The sequence below is a fragment of the Danio rerio genome, chromosome 15 (assembly GCF_052040795.2).
Source record: "Danio rerio strain M-AB ecotype USA chromosome 15, GRCz13ab, whole genome shotgun sequence".
NCBI lineage: Eukaryota > Metazoa > Chordata > Actinopteri > Cypriniformes > Danionidae > Danio > Danio rerio.
Genome location: NC_141035.1, coordinates 41,693,830 through 41,718,294, shown reverse-complemented (window position 1 = coordinate 41,718,294; position 24,465 = coordinate 41,693,830). Strand labels below are relative to the sequence as shown.

The 24,465-nt window shown below is 38.4% G+C and overlaps 1 protein-coding gene and 2 long non-coding RNA genes across 12 annotated transcripts in view; 1 reads left to right on the top strand and 2 right to left on the bottom strand.

The window, feature by feature from the left end:
- LOC147840684 (uncharacterized) overlaps window positions 1-23,099 on the top strand; it is a 34,241-nt gene extending 11,142 nt beyond the window's left edge. The window contains exon 3 of the long non-coding RNA XR_015509773.1: window positions 22,958-23,099. This is a non-coding gene — a long non-coding RNA (uncharacterized LOC147840684). The remainder of the gene's footprint in view (window positions 1-22,957) is intronic.
- The window catches only part of robo2 (roundabout, axon guidance receptor, homolog 2 (Drosophila)), an 848,620-nt gene that overhangs the window by 338,544 nt on the left and 485,611 nt on the right, over window positions 1-24,465 (bottom strand). For all 10 annotated transcript variants that reach the window (XM_087283262.1, XM_087283263.1, XM_087283265.1 and 7 more), the window contains 1 exon segment: window positions 4,136-4,462. In XM_087283262.1, coding sequence (XP_087139388.1) covers window positions 4,136-4,462 — 327 coding nt within the window.
- Window positions 16,688-24,347, bottom strand: LOC147833744 (uncharacterized). The gene is made up of 4 exons (XR_015509776.1): window positions 23,488-24,347; window positions 22,539-22,844; window positions 19,294-22,498; window positions 16,688-19,255 (listed from the first exon to the last, which is right to left on the bottom strand). It is a non-coding gene; the product is annotated as an uncharacterized LOC147833744 (long non-coding RNA).

The following is a 24,465-nucleotide window of genomic DNA, read 5'->3' as shown; positions in this document are numbered from 1 at the left end:
TAAAACAATTAAGTTGTCCCCCCAAAAAACTTTGAATAAGCAGCAAAAATATTTTTTGCAACATAGGCTCATTCTCAAAACATAGCCCTACTGTATATATACGTTTATTTTCACGCCTACCTCCGTATGGACGGGTTTACCACTGTTACCAGTTTGTTAGGTAGCTCGACATGTATGTCGGCGGACTTGAGATGCAGAGAGGAGTTGACCGAGACAATAAGGTTCGAGTCTTGTGAAGAATGGGTCAGGCGGGTCAATCGTTGCATTTTAAAATGCTATTGGTTGGGTTTTGGGAATAGGGAAGAAGAGGGGGGGGTCGTTTGGTTGGTCAGTCAGAAAGTCAGTCAATCGACAGTTGAAATAGCAGAAATTTAAGATCTCAAAAAGCATACACAGCACCCTCTGGTGGATTTGCGCAAACAAAAACAGCAAAAAAAAAAAAAAAATGCTCCCGAGACATAGTCTGCTGTCTCCAGAAATGTATATAGCAGTACATAATCAAAACGAGACTGGGTTGACTTTTTTGAGTCTATGGAGGTGGAAAGAACTAAGCTAGATGTATATAAATACAGAAATAACTCATAATTGATTTGGAAATTAGGGCAGAATAATATATCATTTCAGCATATATATGGTCAATATGCTCATCTCCAAGAGTCTTATCGCAGGGTATGCAATGTTGAGTCAGTATTATAGTTGATTAGCACCAGAGGTCAGAACACACAAGACACTGCAGTGTGACTTTAAAGCATTCCTGCACAAGAAAGTATGATTGTTGAATTTGATTTGACATTTGATTCTTCATTTGATTTGATTTCTGCTCCTGAATATTCTGATTAAGAGTCTACAATGTAAACAGCGATTTTTGATTAATTTAATCTGATTAAGGTCATGGTCGAACTAAACAGAAATGGAATTAAGACATGTGGAGTATGCGCATTGTAGTTGCATTACTGAAGTGCAGTACAGACATGTAAACACTGCAATTACCGCAGAGTAGGATTTTCACCGCATTTGGTGATAGGATAGTGCATACACACATGGCTGTTAGTCACAATTCTCTGCACCTACAGAGTCAGTGAAGGACTATAGACACCTGCATCATGAATTTTAGAGGTTGTTTTTTTTTCCATACGGCATGTGGTATAAAATTCCATTAAAACAACACTCTTCCTGCAGTTCATACTCACATCCAACATCTTGTTTGTCACTGGGGCATGCATGAAATGTTCCTGAACGAAAGTAAAAGTACCAAACTGCAGTTGAAGTCGACAAATTAAAAATGAAACATCTGAAATTACATAAAACTCTTGAGGAAATGTGGATACCGTAGTGACGTAATGACGTTAATTGGATTATGTGCTATAACATGTAAAACGGGAGTTTTAAATTGTAACATTCAAAAAGCAACTCATGTAAACACTTTAGTCATATTATTCTCATATTCAGATGAAGGCAAATAATTTAAAGTCAATCTAAATGAATGAATTATTTCCGAAAAGAGCTATTCTGAGCTCATCTGGCGAAACTGTATTGATATCGCAATATGTATTGCAGTAAAACTGATTTTTTCACCTATCATGCAGCCCTATTAGAAACATCAATTGTTTTGATTTGATTTCAACAGATCTTCTGAGACATAAATGCTTTAGTCACTAAATATTTTCTTGATTTGATATTACTGTATGGTGTGTTGGATGGTGTTTCATTACAAGGAACTTTCATTCATAAAACGGTGCCTTTTCAGATTGTGATTCATACACAGCCTGTGTCTAAGCACACACGGAGAGCTGAAAGCAAGAATTGAGAGGGGGAAGTGGGAGAGAGAGAACGATACAAGAGGAAAAAAAAGAATAATCGGGGACTTCATCAATTTTTCATGAATTTTCATTTAGGCGAGGAGACCCCTCTTAGTGCGATCGATAGATCAAGCTGCTGTCACACAGTTAGCACCTGGGGGCCGCCACCACTGCCTCGCAGGAGCTGAGAGGATCAGAGAAAACACACACCCCCTGCCAGTTACACCAGTGAAAACACACAGATACACTCACAAACTGTCTTTATACCTTTCTATAAATACAAACGCTACTGTACGTAACCCGAAATGCAGTGCGCATCATCAATTAAAGGTTAAAAATAGAACATTTATTCAGAAATATTACCGAAAAGCACACCGGAATTGCCAGCTCCAATGCTATCCTCTGCAAAAACTGACACACACACACACATCGTCTCCGCATTTCTACCCTTTAACCCAAATCACCGTCCTGCATCATCAATTACAGGTTATAAATAGAAAATGCAGCGGCGTTCAAAATGTACTGGCTCTCAAAACCTTCCCACAATCCCTTCATCTAGAGTTACCCTATCCAACAGCTAAACACACACACTCACACACACCCTCTCATTACTGCATGGGGTCTTGGCTGCAGCACACAGAGCCAATTTAGTTATCCATTCATTCAATATTTATCATCATATCCTCATTTCATGATGGATCGCTCCTATTTTCATAACAATGCATAAGAGGGGCCGGAGGTATTGATCAACTCGGGGTTGAAACAGACTTTAAGATAGCAGCTCACTTAGATTGCAGGTCTAGACTACAAACCCAGCGAAGCACAACCGATACTCCTTAATCTCTAATGACTTTTGCCTTGGCATTATGGCTGAGCAAGTGTAGTTGGCTTTTGTGTAACACTAAAAGAAATAAGGGCGCGAGTACAACTTTAGTTGTTGCATTGTATTTAGCAATCAAAGAGACCACAAAGTCCCAGAACAATATACGCAAGGTCTTAGCAAGCAATTTTTGTGTTTAAAAAGAAGTCTAATATACATTTAAACATAGTTAGCTTGGCTAAAACAAGGCTAAATTTGGGATGTCAGTGGAAGTCTAATAGACATCTAAGAACAGCCCAAAACTACACTAGTCAACTGATACACAGGAATGATTACACATGTGAAGTCTGTCTTATATGTGTAATTGATAACTAGTCTAGTATTCCCCTGCTGAAAAATCCAGCTTAAACTAGCCTAAGCTGGTTGGCTAGTTTGAGCTGGTTGACCAGCCTGGTTTTAGAGTGGTTTTGGCCATTTCCAGGCTGGTTTCTAGCCATTTCCTGCCTGGTCTTAGCTGGTCAGGCTGGAAAATGACCAGCTAAAACCAACTAAAACCAGCGCGGTTTAGGCTGGACACAGCTGGCTTTGGCTGGGCTCCTAGCCTGGTTAGGCTGGTCAAGCTGGTTTTAGCTGGAAGCTAACACCAGGCTGGAAATAGCTGGAAACCAGCCTGGAAATGACCAAAACCCCTCTAAAACCAGGCTGGTCAACCAGCTCAAACCAGCCAACCAGCCTATGCTGGTTTAGGCTGTTTTTTAGCAGGGTCAAGTATTCTTAGATGTCTATTAGATTTTCACTGGCCAAATTTAGCCTTGTTTTAGCCAAGACATCTATGTTTAGACATCTATTAGACATCTATCAAACATACGAATTGCTTGGTGAGGGTGATTTAGCAAAAGAGTTTCATTGGCTTCAACAGTCAATCAATCAATGATTCAGCAAAAAAAAAAAAGCCTTAGTTAAAATAGCAAACTCACTGGCTAGCAGAAAAGATTAGCTGTTACACATAATGGTCTCTGATTAGCTTGGGAATTGACCCCAGGGGAGAGCCATCTTCAAAGCCAAACCCATCTACAGGTTGTCAATAAACCCCCCTTTCAATTTTTGCTTTCCTGTGTAGAGCATCTACACCCTCTCCCTTCCCTACCAACCACGCTCTTTCATCTGAGTCTTTCCTTGCTACATTTCCATTTCGTCAAAAGGAAAAACTAAAATCCTGGCAGGTTGTGCTGAAACAGACTGACAAATCAAAGATTTGCTAAAACATATGCCGAGCTAATTAAACTCCGCAGCCAACTGCTAAATATTTTTTCCATCTCTTATTTTGGAAGTAGGGAAATTAGACTCTATCCAAAATCCTTCCAATGCAGTACCAAGTCCACCAAAATCTAGGTCTATAATGCTAGCACTGCAGCATGCTAAAAGGTGAATTATTTTGTAGTAGGGTTGACCTTGTCCAAATATATAGTTCCCCAACAATTAGCCAAGACAGTAGTTGAAGAAATCTTCTACTTACATGCTACTTCCAGCGAGGCGTTTCGACTGACTGCTTCCCCCAAGTAGTTGCGTGCCACACAGACGTACGCCCCCTCATCAGGTTTGCTGCGGCGTCCATGTACGATACGCAGGAAGAAGAGCGAACCACTGGGAAGGAGCATGCGGTGAGATCGAGGGTCATCTTTGTCCGTTTCAACTCGTTCTCCATCCTTGTACCACTCCACGGTGGGAGTTGGCCGACCCTCCGCCTTGCAGTTTAGGGTGGCTGGCTCGCCCTTTGACACGATCAGATCGGAGGGGTGTTCTACAATCCGAGGTGGAGAATCTTCCTGCCGCAGACGGGATCCTGGAAAACAGAGAGAGAGGACGACTTGTCAGGACCAGTTTCACATTTAATGTTTGTCTAAGACAGGGGCGTGCAAACTCGGTCCTGGAGGTCCGGTGTCCAGCAGATTTTAGCTACAACTTGCCTCAACACACCTGCATGGATGTTTCTAGAAAGCCTAGTAAGAGCTTGATTAGCTAGCCAAGGTTGTCTGATTGGGGTTGAAACTAAACTTTGAAGGACACTGGCCCTCCAGGACCGAGTTAGGACACCCCTGGTTTAAGACAACAGAGCATAGTGCACCCACTAGTTTTGATCCTATTTTTTAAAATCTGTTCTATCTTATCTGGTCAAGCTGGTACAGTAGCTTCTACAGATTTCCTATAGCATTTACGTTAACATTTAACAGTTTCTTTCTTTTGTTGAACACCCAAAGGAGATATTATGACAATTGCTGGTTGTTGGCACCCACTGACTTGCATCAGGGGTGCTCAACCCCTTATCCTGGAGATCTACCTTCCTGCTGAGTTCAGCTCCAACCCTGCTCAAACACACCTGAACTAATTAATTAGGATCTGAACAGCACTTGATAGTTACAGGCAGGTGTGGTTGATAAGGGTTGGAACTGAAATCTGCAGGATGGTAGATCTTCAGGAACAGGGTTGGCCAGCCCCAACTTACATAGTAGGAATAAAACATAACTAGTCAATGGGTGCCAGCTTGGCCCAAGGGGTTAATAGAGAACATACATTTGTTAATCAGCCATGGGTATTAAATCCTTCTCCTAGAGGTCCAACTTACCCACAACACACCAGCATTCTTTTGAATCATTTTATAATATTTGATTAGCTGATTCAATTGATAAATTTGGGGTTGGAGCTAAACTCTGCAAGAAAGGGGCCCTCTAAAGGGAGTACTGGTCAAGTCTTGGCAATCACAATCGAGCAAGTTTGATCTCCAAAAAGCATTTAACCTACAAAAAACAAGCTTTAAGTTATGCTAACCTTAATGAGTAATCCCTTTAAACAATGCTTTATCTCTACTGCCAGTTGTTCACTGAGAATAAAAAAAAGCAATGTTTCTAAAGCCAAGTCAAAAACACAACACGGCTCTCTGATCCAGCACACTAATTTCGGGTGCCACATAGTGAGCTGGCAAGCCATTTGGGACTTGCCCTCTGTGACAGAGAGGTTCAGGGGTTTAGACTCACACTGTGTTAAAATGCTAATCCCCTGAACGTTCCCCTGCATGGCCCTGCATTTGGTATGGATAATGCTAGCAGCCCACGCTAGGAGTCTGGCCCTTATGATAATAGATTGCGGAAAGAGCAGTGTGAGCCTTAACCCTAGAGATAAGAAGCCAGAGGCCACCCCGAATTTACATCACTAAGGCACGGGCTAAAGACGGACAAAAGCAGCTTCTGATCCCACCCAAAAACTGGCCAAAAAGAGAGACTAAGCCTGAGCCGCTGGCGCTGCCATCAGATGAATGCTGTAAGCTTCACATGGTTCAATAGCACATGGCTAGCATGGAAACACCCTTGAGATTGTGAATGCTGATTTTCAACTTCTTTTAAAAATTTGAATCACATTAGGAGTGATTTTCACAAATCTGCGAAGGGGGAATGAAATACGATTTTTGCATTGTACTATAAAAGGATAGATACACATTTGTGTGAGTTGGAATATACTATGTAGAATATTTGTTGACCGAATAATCAAAACGTTTCATAAAAAGAAGAAAAATTACTATTCATTAAATAATTTTCCTTTGGCTTAGTCCCCTATTTATCAGGGGTCACCACAGAGGAATGAACCCTGAACCAGCATTTGTTTTATGCAGCGGATACCTTTCCAACTGCAATACATTACTGGGAAACACCCATACATACTCATACACACACACTCATACACTACGGTCAATTTAGTTTTACCCAATTCACCCATTAGCGCATGTCTTTAGACTGTGGGGGAACCGCAGCACCCGGAGGAAACCCACACGAACACGAGGACAACATGCAACCAGAAATGCCAACTGGCTGGACCAGAAGTCGAACCAACGTCCTTTTTGCTGTGAGGCGACAGTGCTAACCACTGAGCCGCCGTGTTGCTGACTATATCATATTTAAAAAATATATATATAAATTCATGTATTCACAATAAAGGGACAGTGTACAATAATAAACATTTCTCAAGAATGTAAATAAACTCAAATAGCTAGTTTTCATTGGCAGCCACCAATGAAGCCACGAATGAGCCGCCATGCTGCACCACTGTATCACATTCGTTCATTCATTTATTAATTTTCTTTTTGTCTTAGTTCCTTTATTCATCAGGGGTCGCCATAGCAGAACTTATCCAGCATATGTTTTACACAGCAGATGACCTTTCAGCTGCAACCCAGTACTGGGAAACACCCATACACTTTTATTCACACACATACACTACAGCCAATTTAGTTTAATCAATTGTTTTGTACTGCATATCTTTGGACTATGTTTGGAAACCAGAGCACCCATGCCAACATGGGGAGATCATGCAAACTCAGAAATGGGGACTCGAACCAGCGACCTTCTTGCTGTGAGGCAACAGTGCTAACCACTGAGCCACTGTGTTGCCAACTTTATCACATTTAAAAAGAAAAAATTTAAATGTATGATTGATGTATGTGGATTCATTCATTCATTTATTCACAATAAAGGGACAGTGTACAAGAATCAACATTTCTCAAAAATGTTAATGTACCCAAATTAGCTGAAGGCTAGTTTTCATTGATAGTTCCTTTTTCAGATGTTATAGGCCTAAAAACCAACAAAAATACAAATTCTAAACATAAACAAGACTCAAATACACAAATGAAAAATGAAATGAAAAATAAATAATGCTTTAAATGTCAATTATACTAAGATCGGAGTTAAAAAAATAGCTTAAATCTAAGAACAGAAGGTAATCTGAGGACACCATCATAGCATAAAAACAAATGAAATGCTTCCTTTTTGTACAAATCCAGCCTTAACAATTACACAGGAGCATACGAAAGATTATCGAGACCATCAAACTATATCTACAAATGAACAACAAAAATGAGCCTGTCCAATGTACAGCTAGTGGCTAAATCTCCCAGGGGAGTAGCATGCTAGCAGTGCTGTGCAGCTTTGTTTGTTTAGCTCTGCTAAAACAGCTGGCTGCTAACCGTTTGTTCAACAGAAAAAGCACTGCAGAGCGCAGGACGGACCTCCTACGATCTGAAAGCCCCAACGGCAGCAGCAAGCCTGGGCTGAAGGTGGCCGTGTCCTCTCTCGGGATAGCAGGTGTGCGGTGATGATGTACAAGAGTTCACTGCGGTGGTAAACTCTTTCGGTTGCTGACGTATGGAACTGAGGTAAAGTTGTTTAGGATCATTGCTAAAAGCAGGTCCAGTGCAGGGAATATCAGAGAAGCCAGCTTGTTTGATGGCATTATACAAAATATATGTTTTGCTGAGGCTTCACGGAGGCGCAGTGGGTAGCACAATCGCCTCACAGCAAGAAGGTCACTGGTTCGAGCCTCGGCTGGGTCAGTTGGCATTTCAGTTTGCATGTTCTCCCCGTTTTCGCATGGGTTTCCTCCGGGTGCTCTGGTTTCCCCCAAAAGTCCAAACACATGCGCTATAGGTGAATTGGTTAAGCTAAATTGTCCATAGTGTAAGTGAATGAGTGTGTTTGGATGTTTCCCAATGATGGGTTGCAGCTGGAAGGGCATCCTCTGCGTAAAACATATGCTGGACAAGATGGCGGATCATTCCGATGTCATGGCGACCCCTGATTAATAAAGGGATTAAGCCGAAAAGAAAATGAACGCTTTGCTGAGTCTGGTGTGTGTTAGACAGCTCTAAATGTTCCCGCAGTGCAGTATGGACTCTGTTAAAGGGAGCGAGGTCTCCCACTTCACCTAATTTGTGCTAATTCCTGCCATTTCCCTCTCATTGATTAGTGATCATTCCGACTGTCGTCTGTCTAAGTGGGGCCACACACAAACCCCAGAACAGACTGGGAGGATCACACAAGGGACAGGCTCCTGACAGGGTGAGATCTTATCCTGTACCCTCCAGGTTTCATGTTTAAGCCGTGCTGCATACTATGAAACTGAGCTCTGCTGAAGTTTGCAGATACACTGATTTTGCCCTCTCGCATGTCTTCTTTTCCCATCTCTCTCAGCAGTCTGCATCGCTCAAAACCAGAAGTGTCAAACTTATTTTATGTACTACGGCTCAAGGTTATTTTAGTAAAGGAAAACAAAAACTAAGTTAAAACTGATTTACATTAACAGAAATAAAATGTTAAATATTCACAATAAACAACAAACTAAAACTAAACAAAACTAACAACAGACATTGAAAAACTTACTGAAATAAAATAGCAAAAATAGCAAAAATAAACAATTGTTTTTAGAATCCATAAGTGTTCGTTCTGTGTTGGAAACATGACCTGCAGATGGTGCTTTTATAGGTAAAAACATCAGTCAAGCGCATGATTATGTATTAAAACATCTTAAACATTAAACATGTGCTCTATCATGTCTTCATTTGCCAACAATGTAAACTAGGGAAGTACATATACAGTATAATCTTTGATATGAAGGCATTACCTGAACTCTTTAAATTTTCTACATTAATTCAATTTGGTTTAGTGTATTTTCAAACAAATGTTTTATTTTTATTACTTGTAGGTTTGCACAGTGGTTAATGAAAATTTTGTTTTCATTAAACCTTGTTTTGCATTAAATGTGTTCTTTAACTCTGATAAACTATATTACCTAACAAAAGTTTAGTCGTCTATCCAAGTTTTAGGAACAACAAATAATACCTTGACGTCTTGTAGATCATTTGGCATCCAAAGTGGCTTATATGAAAGGCAAAGGCCTCTAGATTACGCTTATTTTACTAAAATAAAATATGATCATGCCTTGATTTTTAATGATTTAATTAGGACAGTAAGGTCTGACTTTGCCTTTGACTTAGACAAAAGTCTTGTCACTTAACAGAAATAATGTACAGAATAAAATATAGAGTCATGGTGCAGTGGAAAAAAGAATTGACATTGTGTATGACTCCCATGAGCTTGGAGGACTGCATCCATACATCTCTGCAATGACTCAAATAACTTATGAATAAAGTCATCTGGAATCGCAAAGAAACCATTCTTGAAGGACTCATCAAGAGTCTTTGGATTTATCTTCAATGCCTCCTTCTTCATCTTACCCCATACATGCTCAATAATGTTCATGTCTGGTGACTGGACTGGCCAATCCTTGATCTTCTTTGCTTTCAGGAACTTTGATGTGGAGGCTGAAGTATGACAAGGAGCGCTATCCTGCTGAAGAATTCGCCCTCTCCTGTGGTCTGTATTGTAATGGGCAGCAAATGTCTTTATACCTCAGGCTGATGATGTTGTCATCCACTCTGCAGATCTCTTGCACGCCGCCATACTGAATGTAACTCCAAACCATGATGTTTCCTCCACCAAACTTGACTGATTTCTGTGAGAATCTTGGGTCCATGTGTGTTCCATTAGAACTTCTGCAGTATTTGTGATGATTGGGATGCAGTTCAACAGAAGATTCATAAGAAAAATCTACTTTCTGCCACTTTTCCAAATGATCAACTAGAAGTAAAGTTATTATTTGTAGCTCTTACAACTGGGATCAAGGGCAAGACTTTTGTCAGACAGTGTAGAATTAACAAAACTGAAAGGAAATTTATAAAACTAAATAGCAATGTTCACAACATACACAAACTAACAAAACCATTAATGAAACTAGCTCAAATGAAACTGAATATTATGGTAAATTTTATAATAGCATTTAATTAAAAAAATGATAAATGCTTAATAATATCCTTGCTGTGGCCTGATACAACCTTGGTGTCTCCATGCAGAAAATCTGCTCTTCTCCACGGCATAAATTCTGAATAAAACAGTGTTTATAACCTGTTATAAACCGCTAATTAACTTTACGACAATGATAAATGAGGTAGGTCAAGATAAGGGGATGATGGGGGCATCATGCACGTCAAGAACGCATATACACACACACACATTAACAGCTATCTCACTGGAGCATCTGTTTAGCTTCTAATCGACAGCCACTGGCAGAGACTTGTACATGACGGAGGTGAATATGCTCGCACTTGCCATGTGATTCGATTTTTATTAGTCTAATTTCTTTTAATCCAATTTGTATTCCAATCTGCAAACTCTAATCGCCTGAACCTTGAGGCACCATCTGCTTGCTATACTTTTTTTTCCCTTCGTCTTTTTATCCAGGGAGAAATTTTTTTGCTCAGCAGATGCTTCTAAATTTGTGCTTTTCCCTTTTAAGAGAGGAACGGGAGGACATATGAAAACAGACAGCGGATAAAGCAATGAAAGGGGATATTTTTCCGCTCATAGCATAAATTAAACAGTTTTTTTGACTAGAGCTATCAAAAAGTTGTAGTGCTAGCTTGAGTATTGCTATGCTGCACTTCTGAGCAGCACAAAACCATTCTTTGACCTCAACAAATATACAACTGGCAAACCTTCGTGTTTTTCACTCTGATTGTAAAAGCTGTTTTTACAGTGACCGCTATTACAGGGTCAATCATCCAGGCGCACACACACACACACACACACTCCATTACCCGAACACACTTGTGGATGTAGCACATGAAAATGAAAAAGTAATTTTTTCTATATTTTCCCCCATCAGCAGACGAAGCCACTGGCAAAGTCAATTTATTTCCTTCCCACTCTCTGTCTCTTTGTTTCTCTCTCTCTTTCTCTCTCTCTTTCTGCTGCCCTCTCTTAATGCGATCATTGCTTGTTGTACAATCAAGTGCTCTTGGCCGCCTGGGAGAGTGCTCTTTACTATGTCTCTGAGCGCACAGCATTCAAAGAGCCATTTCCTCTTCCCCTGGACCCCCCAGCCAGCCCACACACACGCACAGGGGCATATATGCATATGGACGCATATTTGGACACACACATGAAGGGTGGTAAACCATGACAGACGCTGTCAGCATTCCAGATTCATTCATTCTCAGTCATTCGTGATAAAATAAGTAATTCACTGAAACAAATAAGTAATGCACTGAAACAATGTAGATAATAAATAAATAAATAAATAAATAAATAAATAAATAAATAAATAAATAAATAAATAAATAAATATGGTGTCTGAAGCTGTTTCATTGATCAGAAACAAAAATCAGATTTTTTTTAAGCAGTTCATAAAATTTAATGGAAGTAAATATTATTGACAAAAATGTATCTTAAAAGTACAAATGATGACATCATGTACTTGACCCCAAAATCGTGTTTGGACTAAGGAACTGTAAGTGAGTGCTTATAATAATAATAATAATAATAATAATAATAATAATAATAATAATAATAATAATAATAATAATAATAATAATAATAAACAACAACAACAACAACAACAACAACAATAATAATAATAATAATAATAATAATAATAAGAAGAAGAAGAAGAATGATAATAACAATACTAATACAATAAATAAATAAACAAGTAAACAAACAATAAAATAAATAAACAAATAACTAAATTTAATAATAATAATAATAACAAAATAATAATAATAATACAACATAACAACAACAACAACAATAATAATAATAATAATAATAATAATAGAGATAATAATACTATAAATAATGATAATAATAACAAAAAATAATTAAATAATAAAAATTATAACAACAACAAAAATAATAATATAATAACTACATTAATAAATAATAAATTAATAATAATAATTATAATAATAATAATAGTAATAATAATTATACAATAAATAAATACATAAATAAATACAAATAATAATAATAATATTAATAATAATAATAATAATAATAATAATAATAATAATAATAATAATAATAATAATAATGGGGATAAAAATAATGGATATAATAATAATAATAATAATAATAATAATAATAATAATAATAATAATAATAATAATAATGGGGATAAAAATAATGGATATAATAATAATAATAATAATAATAATAATAATAATAATAATAATAATAATAATAATAATAATAATAATAGTAATTTTTGTGAGTGTATTTTTTATATTTTTTTTATGTAAGCTAAATGCTAGTCTACCATCACCTAATCTCGGATACCTATTGTACAATAAAGCCTGTCTTTCTCTCCTCCTCTCCATATGCAGCCTACACAATCCAACAAGGAGGAGGACGCGGTTTCTATGGATGAGAGCGCCTAGAGGGGGTGAACTGTCATGTTAGTCATTGTTTACATGCTGGTAAGGAACAATGGCTCTCTTGCAGAACCTCCCTCTGGTCTTCAGCATGGAGAGAAGACTAATTTCATCCTTGTGCACATTGTGACACCACTTAATGGAAGGTAGAGGTCACAAATAGTAGTTCAAACTGCTGCTGAACCATTCACATTGCCATAAAGAACATCACTGTTACTCTTGTAGCTCACGGGAGTCATGGCATCTCCTTAAACTACAATCCCACAAATAGGAGCTATAAATATTTTTATGTGTTCCTCAAGCGATTTTAGGAGAATCGTCTGAGTCAGTGCTGATACTTCAAAGAACTAAAACTACTGTGAAGCATGAAAGAACAACCTCTAAGCAATACAATTTACTTGTTTGAGCCCAGATGACCATGTATGCCACCTCTGCCATGCTTCAATTAGTTCTGCCACACATTTATTCATGAGCAAAGCAGAAGGCTGGGGAGCTTTGATGATCTTCTTCGTAATTATTTTTATTAGTTCCCCTAAGATCCATCAGCCCACCATCCAAATCAATAGCCAGAGCTTGTCCCCACCCACTGCAGCAAGGCCAGAAAGCCCCCAGAGGACACATCACTTATTGTGTGTGTGTTCAGAGCTGTGATCAGAGGTTACCATGGGCAACCTCCCAAAGGTGTTCTAATTACAATGTTCCACTGGTTATAAATAAAAGGCGAGGAAAGAGGTCAGCGTTTGACGAATGGATATCTCCGGATTTTGATGCGGATTAACGTTAATTGAATTAGTATGCGCCTGAAGGAATGTCACCATAGATGATCAGTGACGGTTCGCTGCGCGTGTATACAAGCTAAAAACTTTCCCTATTTCAAGTATTTAGGATATTTTCAGAAGCAGAAAAGAAATTGGAGAATGAAAGAATTGGGTCAGAATAAATGACAGGGAAATATGAGTCTGACAATATATCAACCCAACTTTCAAACCAGCCATTTGACAACAAAACATCTACCTACCACCCATCTGCCACAATCAACCATCTATTGATTTTTATCCATCCATCCATGCATGCATATATCCATTCATCCACCCACCCATCCACCCATTGCTCCATCCATCCATCCACATTTTCCATTCATGCATCCATCCATCCATCCAATTATAAATTCATGCATCCATCAATCCACCCATGTCCACACATTCATTCACACAAACATCCATTCCTCCATCCCTCCATCAGCCCACCCTTTTGTCCATTCATGCATGCATCCATCCATCCATCCATTTATCCATTTACCAACCCACTCATTTGTCCTTCTATCTATCTATAAATTAATTCATCCATTCATCCATCTGTCCATCCATCCACCCGCCCACTCATCCGTCGATTCCTCTCTCCACCCTTCTGACCACCCATACATCCATTTGTCCATCCATTTATTTGTCCATCCATCAAACCTCCCATCCATCCTCCAAAATTATTCACTCATTTGTCAATTCATCAATTCATCCATGTCCACACATCCATCCATCCATCCATCCATCCATCCACCCATTTGTCTTTTCATGCACCCATCCATCCACCCATATGTCCATGCATCCATTCATCCATCCGTCCATCCATCCATCCGTTCATGCACCCACTCATTTGTATATCCATTTATCCATTCATTCATCATCCATCCATCTGTCTATCTATTCACGCACCCACTCATTTGTCTATCCCTCCATCCACCCTTCTAACCCCCCATCCATCCATCCATCCATATATGCATCCATTCATCCAACCTCCTATCCTTCCATCCCTCCATTAATCCAAAACCCACCCATTTCATCTGTTTGTCCATCCATCCATCATCCATTCATCTATCCATTCATCCATCCATCCATCCATCCACTCATTTGTCTTTCCCTCCATCCACCCTTCTAACCCCCCATTCATCGATTTGCCCATCCATCCATCCATCCATCTATCCAAAACCCATCCACCTATTTCATCTGTTTGTCCGCCCAACCATCCATCCATCCATCCATACATCCATCGATCCATCTGTCTATCCATTCATCCAAAACCCACCCACCCATTTGTCCATCCATCCATCCATCCATCCATCCATCTGTCTGTCTATCCATTCGTCCATCCATCTGTCCATCCATCCATCCATCCATCCATCCATCCATCCATCCAATCACAAAGCTCAAAACTTTCTTATTTTGTAGTTAAACAAAGTTTTTGCTTGTTTGGAAAACTTGAACATGAAAATGAAAAGTTTGGCATTTTGGGAGTTTTATGGAGGCCCTTTAACCCTGAAACAGGCTATACTTCAAATCCAGGCACTGGAAGTTCTCTCTCTCCCTCTCTCTTTCCCTCTCAGAGATGAATATCTTCACTCCGGCTAGTCTGACAGCGACTCATTCGTCATGTCATCACTGGAAAATATAAAAATGTCTGTGGGGAAACAGGGATGATGTTACTGGATGCTTTCAGAGAGACACACACATCTCCGAATACACACTGCACAACCTTGCACGGACAGGCACGCCCTTGAAGATTCATCATATCGCCACCCTGTCACCATATACACACACACATACAACGCCTGCCCTCCTGCGTCCCACAAAGGTCTGGATGCACCAAAACTGCAGCCGGTAGGTCTTGAAAACATATCTCAGAATAAAGCGCACAGCATATATGCCAACAAACCCCAGTGAACCTGAGCAGTGCGCTATCTGACCCGTCTGCACAGGCGTACACGTTGAAAGCAAACATGAGAGAGCCTGATAATTCCAGGAAGCCTATATTTCCCTTAAAAAAAAAAAGAGACTGTTTCCAGATATTGCCTTCCTCTCTATCTCTCGTTCTCTTCTACACACACTCTTCCCCCTGCAGTGAGTTATTGACTTTGTATCAGTGTACGCTTCCCGAGACTGCTCCTGCGGTGAGGTATAAATAGACACAACTGGAGGAATGAGAATTTAATAATCTAAGATAATGGCTCCGTACATATTTATAATTCAGCGGCTTCTACCTCCTGACGATTTGTCTTGCTTCTTTCTCAAATCTTTCCACACACCTCTGTGTTTTCATCACAGGTTATACAATCACTTTCTCTCCATCCCTCTTTCTGCTGCTTTCTATCAGCAGATGTCCCTCTATCGCTCGCTCGCATCAGGAAATGACCTGTCAGGGCCCTAAGAGAAAAAGGGAAGGCGTGGAAGACAGCAACACCTTAAAACCCCGCTTTTCATCCTTTCACTCCCTCTTTTCTACAGCATTCACATCAAGTCTCCAGGTTTCTCTCAGGCTGATGAATGGATGAAAGGAATGTAAGGTCTCGCTCTTATGGATGCTTTCATGAATCTCAGGCATACTGTGCGTCTATATGTTTCAACACACTTCCACTTGATCCAATTCTAAGTGGTATTCTCACTTCAGGAAAAAAAGACACTTTATATATATATATATATATATATATATATATATATATATATATATATATATATATATATATATATATATATATAATACAGTTATTATTTACAGATTTATTAGGCCCCCTTTAATTTTTTTTCTTTTTTAAATACAGCTTGTAGATTCTTAAGATCACATGATCAGTTTCTTTTGTCTGTCCCTCGATCTTGCTGCAAGTCAAAGGGTGATCAAGCTTTCAGTGTTGCGGCCCCAAGGCTCTGGAATAGTCTCCCTCTGAATATCAGAATCTCTCATTCTTTGGATGCTTTTAAATCTAACTTAAAGACACATTTTTACTCTCTTGCCTTTGACTGATGCATGCATGTTATTTTTGTATTATTTATATTTTAGTATTACTTTTAAATATATTTTATTGTATTTTTAATACCAGTTATTTTTAGTTTTATTGTCTAGTTTATTTTATTGTAAAGCACTTTGTATCAACTACGGTTGTGTTAAATTGTGCTCTATAAATAAAGTTTGCCTTGCCTTGCCTTGCCTAAATATTTCCCAAATGATGTTTAACAGAGCAAGGAAATTATCACAGTATGTCTGATAATATTTTTCCTTCTGGAGAATGTCTTATTTGTTTAATTTCGGCTAGAATAAAAGCAGCTTTAAAGTTTTTTAAACACCATTTTTATGGACAAAATGATTAGCCCCTTTAAGCTATTTTTTTTTTTTCAATAGTCGACAGAATAAACCATTGTTATACAATAACTTGCCTTATTACCCTAACCTGCCTAGTTAACCTAATTAACCTCGTTAAGCCTTTAAATGTCACCTTAAGCTGTATAGAAGTGTCTTTAAAATTTTCTAGTGAAATACTATTTAATGTCATCATGGCAAAGATAAAATAAATTAGTTATTAGAAATGAGTTATTAAAACTATTATGATTAGAATTGTGTTGGGGGGGTGGGTGGTTGAATTGATATATGTCATTATATTGTTATTTCAGCCTGTTAAAAATAATAATAATTAAAGAAATGTCAATGAAAGTAACTTTTTTCAAAGTTTTTAACATCGAATGCTGTTGCAGGAAAGAGCAAAATTCCCCCAAAGCATAAATAAATGTTGTCATGTACATTAAATGTAAGACTGTAAGACTTCAACATTGATATACAGTTGTTAACCTGTTCTAAATTGTTCTATTATATTGCTATGTAATCACTAATATGTTCACCTGGTAGCTGAAAAGCCACGCAAAACACACTAGACGAGTTGTAGTTTAATATTTTAATTTAGGGATTCAAACAAAGCCGCATCGTGTCAACTAGCTTTGGCAAACATTTGCTAAACAACTGCTAAAGATATGAAATGTGTGCATGAGATCCTCTACCGATAGCCAAACAAGTTTATTCTTTGCTTTCTGTGATGCTTGAAAGCCCCTGTAAGCGCGCAGTTTTCGCAAACCTTTATTCATCATCTATTTAACATGCCAGGACTGTCTTGTAAAAAATAATGTGGGTCAGGTCAGCGTGGACACTTTGAAATCGGCTCCCGCAGGTGTGAGTTTGTTTGACTTTGTGAAAATATTGTGGTGCCGGGTCTTTTATAACAGCATGTGTGTGCTAACATCAGAGCTTGTGTAGGCCTTTGTGTGTGTGTGTGTGTATAAGCACCCACACCCTAATGAACGCACACACACAGGTGTTCTGCGGCATGACTCGCTCTTTCTTTGCGTCCCATGATGACGGCTGATCTTTGAACGGCTCTAAAGAGCAGAGAAGTCTTTGTGGAGTGACATAAAAGTGGTGCGACTGTCTTCAGTCATACAGTACAGTAATGCCTTAAAACGAGTAGTTAATGGGACAGAGTCAACAGAGATTGAAAACAAATAAATAAATGCATTTGTATGCTTTTGAAAAAAAAGAAAGAAAGAAAGAAAGAAAGAAAGAAAGAAAGAAAGAAAGAAAGAAAGAAAGAAAGAAAGAAAGAAAGAAAGAAAGAAAGAACTCCTTCAAAGAAACACCAATTTGTTTGGCTTATTTTACAACCCTAGTTAAACTGTTGAGATTTAACATGTTTCAATCCATTCAGCCAATCTTCGGGTTTGGCGGGAGCACATTTAGCTTAGCTTAGCATAGATCATTGAATTGGATTAGACCATTAGCATTTTGCTCAAAAATCACTAAAGAGTTTTGATAATTTTGCTTCTTCAAGTTTGACTCTTCTGTAGCTAAAGTGTGTACTAAGACAGACGAAAAATGAGTTGCTATTTTGATATGGCTAGTAACTATACTTTCTGTCTGGCGTAATAATCAAGGAACTTTGTTGCAGGTGCAATGGTTTTCCATTGGTCTTAGTACACCATGTAAGATGTTAATGGGTCTAATCCGATTCAATGATTTATGCTAAGCTAAGCTAAAAGTGTTCCCGTTAGAAACGGAAATTGGCTGAATGGGTAAAAAATGGTAAAACTCATCTGTTTACCTCTAGGGACATTGTAAAAGGAGCCTATATTGTGTCTTAGTACACCATGCAACTACAGGTAGGACAAAAAAATTATACTTTTTTTTTTATTGATTGAGATGCTAATGGTCTAATCTGACTCAATTATGCATGCTAAGCTAAGCTAAAAGTGTTTACCTTATACACGGAAATTGGCTGAATGGGTATAAAAAAGGTAACACTCATCTGTTTAACTCAAAGGGTATTGTAAAATGAACCATGCAACTACAAAAGTGGTAGGATAAAAAAGTATCTTTTTTTTGACTAAGATGCAAATGTTCTAATCCGATTCAATGATTTATGCTAAGCTAAGCTAAAACTGTTCCACTTAGACATGAAAATCGGCTGAATGGATTAAAAAAAGGTAAAACTCATGAGTTGACCTCCTGGGGAGATGTAAACTGAGCCTTTATTTTGAATTAGTACACCATGCAACTACAAAAGAGGTAGGATAGAAAAATTATCATAACTTCTTTTGATTGAGATGCTAATGGTCTAATCCAATTCAATGAATTATGCTAAGCTATGCTAAAAGTGTTCTGCTTAGACATGAAAATCGGCTGAATGGATTAAAAGAAAGGTAAAACTCATGTGTTTACCTTTTGGGTAGATGTAAACTGAGCCTATATTTTGTCTTAGTACACCATACAACTACAAAAGAGGTAGGATTAAAAAAAAGTCTAACATTTTTTGACTGAGATGCTAATGGTCCAATCCGATTCAATGATTTATGCTAAGCTAAGCTAAAAGTGTTCCCGTTAGACACAAAGATTGGCTAAATGGCTAAAAAAAATAGTAAAACTCATGTGTTTACCTCTAGGGGCGCCTATATTTTTGTCTTAGTACACCATGGAACGACAAAAGAGGTAGGATAAAATAAACTCTTACATTTTTTGACTGAGATGCTAATGGTCTAATCTAATTCAATAATTTATGCTAAGCTAAGCTAAAAGTGTTCCGGTTAGACATGGAAATTGGCTCGATGAATTAAAAAATTGTAAAACTCATCTGTTTAACTCTAGGGGAGTTGTAAAACGAGCCATTTATTCAACAGAGCAGTGTTCCTTTAAGTGACCACATTAGTCACTGGAGTTGAGAGAAGGCAGTTTTATTGCAGAAGGTGTGGGCGGCTGCTGCGAAACACATGAGCATGAGCATGTCACTGACTTGGCTGCAGCTTTTTTGCCCAAGCGCCCGCAGGTCCCAGCTGAATAGAGGTATAGATTGCAGGTACAGTGAAAGATACAGTGTGCCTGGAATGTGAGTTAATGAAAAGCTTGAGCCCTGGGATCAACCCGTGTCTCTTTTAGTAAGCCAAAGCAAGGTCCAGTGAGATTTTTTTAAGTCTCATTTCATAGAAAGCTTAATCTGAACATCTCTGCAGAGGGTACAGGGATGAGCTTTTAAGTTTAAATCAGATAAAAGTCTATAGGGGTCTGCTCTACATGACAACAAGATCATATGCATGGTAAAGACAAGAACTGTTTTGGTTGAAATCGAGGTTAAACGAGTGTGGATTAACATTTATATAGTTTTGCTTTAAGTTATTTAAAGCTGCTTCTTTAATAAATTTATGTTCTGTAATTTTGGCTTTCTTGGGTGTCCCTTTTTTTGTTACATCCTTATGAGCCACAATATATTTTATTACCTGCATATGGAACCACTCTAAAGATAATTCTTATCAATTTTTCTATGTATATTCAACGAATGTGTCATCGCCCTGGTCGGATTCATGACAGATGCGGTCCCCTTATCAAATTCACCTCAGCTATGTATATGAAAGGTCATCAGCAGACTCAGGTAACAAACAAAAGTCATCCCTTGGACTTTGGCCCAGAAAACCAAATACGGATTTCAAAAGTAGTTTGCTGACAGAAAACATATCATTTATGCAGCTGTGCTGAAGAGTCACTGACATCTCTGGAACTTTGTTATTGATAAGTGACACGATCGAGGTCCAAATTTAACCAAGCAATGAGGCCTGGTATCTAAACAACCCAGGCTCATCCAGAAAAAGTACCACTATATACATTTCTGGAGAGTAAATATGTCCCAGAAGGAGCGCTTTTTGCAGTTTTTGTTTTCGCGTTTTCGTGCATGCTTGTAGAGATCTCAAATTTTTCTCACGAGTGCCATTCGTGCCTGCTGTTCTCGTGTAAATCTACCAGAGGCCACTGTTGATTGACTGACTGACTGACTGACTAATAGACTGACCCACCCTCTTCCTTCCCAAAACCCAAACAATAGTGTTTTTAAAAGCACCGACTGACCCAAAAACCACTGTTCTAAAAAGCAATCCAGAAAAAGAAAAGCCCTCGCCTGATTGTTAATACATTTTCAGATTCTTACCCTGTTATTTACTTGTTTATTTTATTTTTTAGCTTGTTTTTGTCTTCCCCGCTTTCTTGAAACGTTCTTCGCCAGATTTGAAACCTGTCTCTGTAGTCAACTTCTCTCTGCATCTCAAGTCTGCTGACGTACATGGCGAGCTAATTGGACAAACTGGTAACAGCATAAAAGCCGTCCATCCGGGGTTAAGCGGTCAGCTGGTAAGCGTGAAAAAGAATGGCGTCATACAGCCCCCCAAAGCGTTTGTTTTTAAAAACACAATGCAGCCATATTCACTTCTGGCTACATAATTCGCGATCTCCAGAAATGTATATAGGGCTATGTTTTCAGATTGAGCCTATATTGAATCTAAACCTACAACGCTGATTACAAAATTGAGTAAATCCACAGGGAAATTCCACATCTGGTATTTAGATTTGTTTTCATCAATCCAATCACAAGTGGAAGGCACTAAAAGTTGGCATATAAACAGGGTATAAAGCAGATTTTATTGGATTGCTTTCATAGTGTAAACACTTATGTGGTCGAATGCATTACAACCGCCACAAAAGACCACTTACTCTGCTTACTGACCTAACATGTGATTGCTATGGGTCATTCTGTGAGACAATGTAGCATTTTCACAGTGTTGTACCAAACCACATAGATTACAATCCTTTTCATTCACTTGCTTTCGTGTTCACTTCTAAACTACATTACTTGAAGAGCTGTCAAGAGCATGCAAAAGCAACATGTATAATTATTCTCCAACTGTAAAGTCATGTTGGCCAAGCAGAAGCCTCTTGGGTCGTCTGTCAACAGCTTTGTTCTAAAATGAAGTGGGAAAATTATCCATGAATCAATATGGATGTTACAAGCCCCGTTAGCAGAATTATTAGCAGAAGTATTTGGGTTGTGTCAACTACAAGATGCGCGTCTTGTAAACAACAAAGATTTCGGCGCACAATCTGACATCACACAAATTAAATAGAAAAGCTTAGAAAAACCTGTTTTTTTAAAATACCCATGTTCCTGTAGACAGGGCTTCATTTGAAAGGGTCTCAATGAAATCTGCAGCTAAGCATATGCTGTACCAGGTTAAAAAAAAAAAAAAAATTATTGAGAAGATTCCTGAAAATGCGTGTAAATATTAGATAGAAACAGGGCCTTTGAATATCTGACTGAAATGTAATCACAAAGTGGAGCTGAAAACCAATTTCACCTACAATTATGACTTGGAATCTAAATGCAAAAATCCTAAATCAAGACCTAAGTAAAACAGGATGAGTTGAGATGATCATTTGGAATATATAGGATCCCAATCTAAAGTTTTTAGTTCAGAAGTGTCTTCAGTGAAACCTTCTCTGTGAAGACTGTTAAAAATGTGTGTAAGTATCAAGTGGGAACAGGGCCTTTGAGTATCTGAATCTGATTGAAATGCAATCAAAATGTGGAACTACAAAAACTATTTCACCTAAAATACATGGATTCTAAATGCAAAATCTTGAAACAAAAGATGAATAAAACAGGTTCTAAACCTACCAAAAATCATTTAAAGTCAACTTAAGATACTGAACCCAACCTAAACATTCTAGCTCAGAAGTGTCTTCAGTGAAACTTTCAGTGAAGGATTTATAAACCAATTTCACATACAATTAGAATCTAAATGTAAAATCATGAATCAAAATCTTAGTTAAGCCAATTAATAAACCTTACAAACAAACAACTTAAGATACGGAACCCAATCTAAACTTTCTAGTTCAGAAGTGTCTTCAGTGAAACTTTCTCTGTGAAGACCGCTGAAAATGCATGTAAATATCAGATGGAAACAGGGCCTTTAAACCTTCTAAACAATCACTTTAACTCAACCTAAGATACCTTAGAGTTGAAGACAAACTGCAGAGTTGCGACCCTCCAGGAATCCAGTTTGAGACCTATGATCTAACGCACAGGTGTCAAACTCAGTTCCAAAAGAGCTCTGCACAGTTTAGTTCCAACCCTAATTAAACACACCTGATCAAACTAATATAGTCCTTCAGGCTTGTTTGAAACCTAGATGTAAGTGTGTTGGAGCAGGGTTGGAACTAAACTGTGCAGGGCTTCGGCCCTCCAGGAATTGAGTTTGACACCCCTTTTCTAAAGTGTTTAGTTCAGGAGTGTCTTCAATGAAACTTTCTCTGTGAAGATTGCTGAAAATCATGTAAATATCAGATGGAAACAGAGCCTTTAAACCTTCCAAACAATCATCTCAACTCAATCTAAGATACCCAATCTAAACTATCTAGTTCAGAAGTGTCTTCAGTGAAGCTTTCTCTGTGATAATTGCCGAATATGCATTTAAATATCAGTTGGAAACAAGGGCGATTGAATTTCTGCATCTGACTGAAATACAATCACAATGTTGAACTGAAAACCAATTACACCAACAATTATGATTTGGAATGCAAAACCTTGAATCAAAACCTGAGTCAAACCAGTTTCTAAACTTTCCGAACAATCATCTCAACTAAACTTAAGATACCCAATCTAAACTTTCAAGTTCAGAAGTGTCTTCAGTGAAGCGTTCTCTGTGATGATTACTGAAAATGCAAGTAAAATCAAGTGGAAACAGAGCCTTTAAATATCTGAATCTGATTGAATGTCAATGGTTTCTTCAAAATATCTCATTTGGTGTTCAACAGAATAAAGAAAGGTTTAGAACCAGTTTAGGATAAGTTATCACCTAAAAACTTCCCAAACAATTGAACTTGTCAAGCTAATCCTCAATGACTTTAAAAAGTGAATAAACCAATGGTCAGATTTTCTCTCAATGAAGCATTCATTTCCCCTAGTTCTGCAGACAGAAAAGAAACTGAAGCGTGATACACTTTTGGGACAATTTCTCAGGCTAGAGATTGTTATTTGGGGATGGCGCTCTGACCTTTATCTTCCTCTCCATTTGACAGTCAACAGACTGCACCGAAAAACAGTTAGCACAATCTACTGACTCCTCCAGTTCACAAAGTCATGTTTGAGAAAGTGTCATTTGCTCTTTCATCCGCTGGCTTCACCTTGCCCTTGTTTAGTTGGCTCTCGGCAGCGCTTAGATAAGAAGGGATCTGTGTCAAGGCTGAATGACTCAACACAACACAACACAAACAGATAAGAGGGAACGCACACAAACACACACACACACACTGAGGGTAGACCCTAGATAAAGAATTGAAATGAAAATCAGCTACTTTTTTTTCAGAATAATCAAGTCCCGAGTTGCGGTTTTCCCTTTGGTCCGGGACCCGCTTCATCCTGATGCGTACGAGAGACTGCGGAGAAGACAGTGAGATTAAAAGCAGCTCTGCCTGGTCATGAAAATGGATGAGCTGAAGACAGAGAGACTGCCCGGCACTCCAAAGCGCATCCGTCATGCGCGTCAGGGCAGTAATGCAGAGGAGAGCAGTGCGGGGCAGTGTATAAAATCTTCCACGCTGCCACCTTCACTCTCATGCATCACGGCACGCGC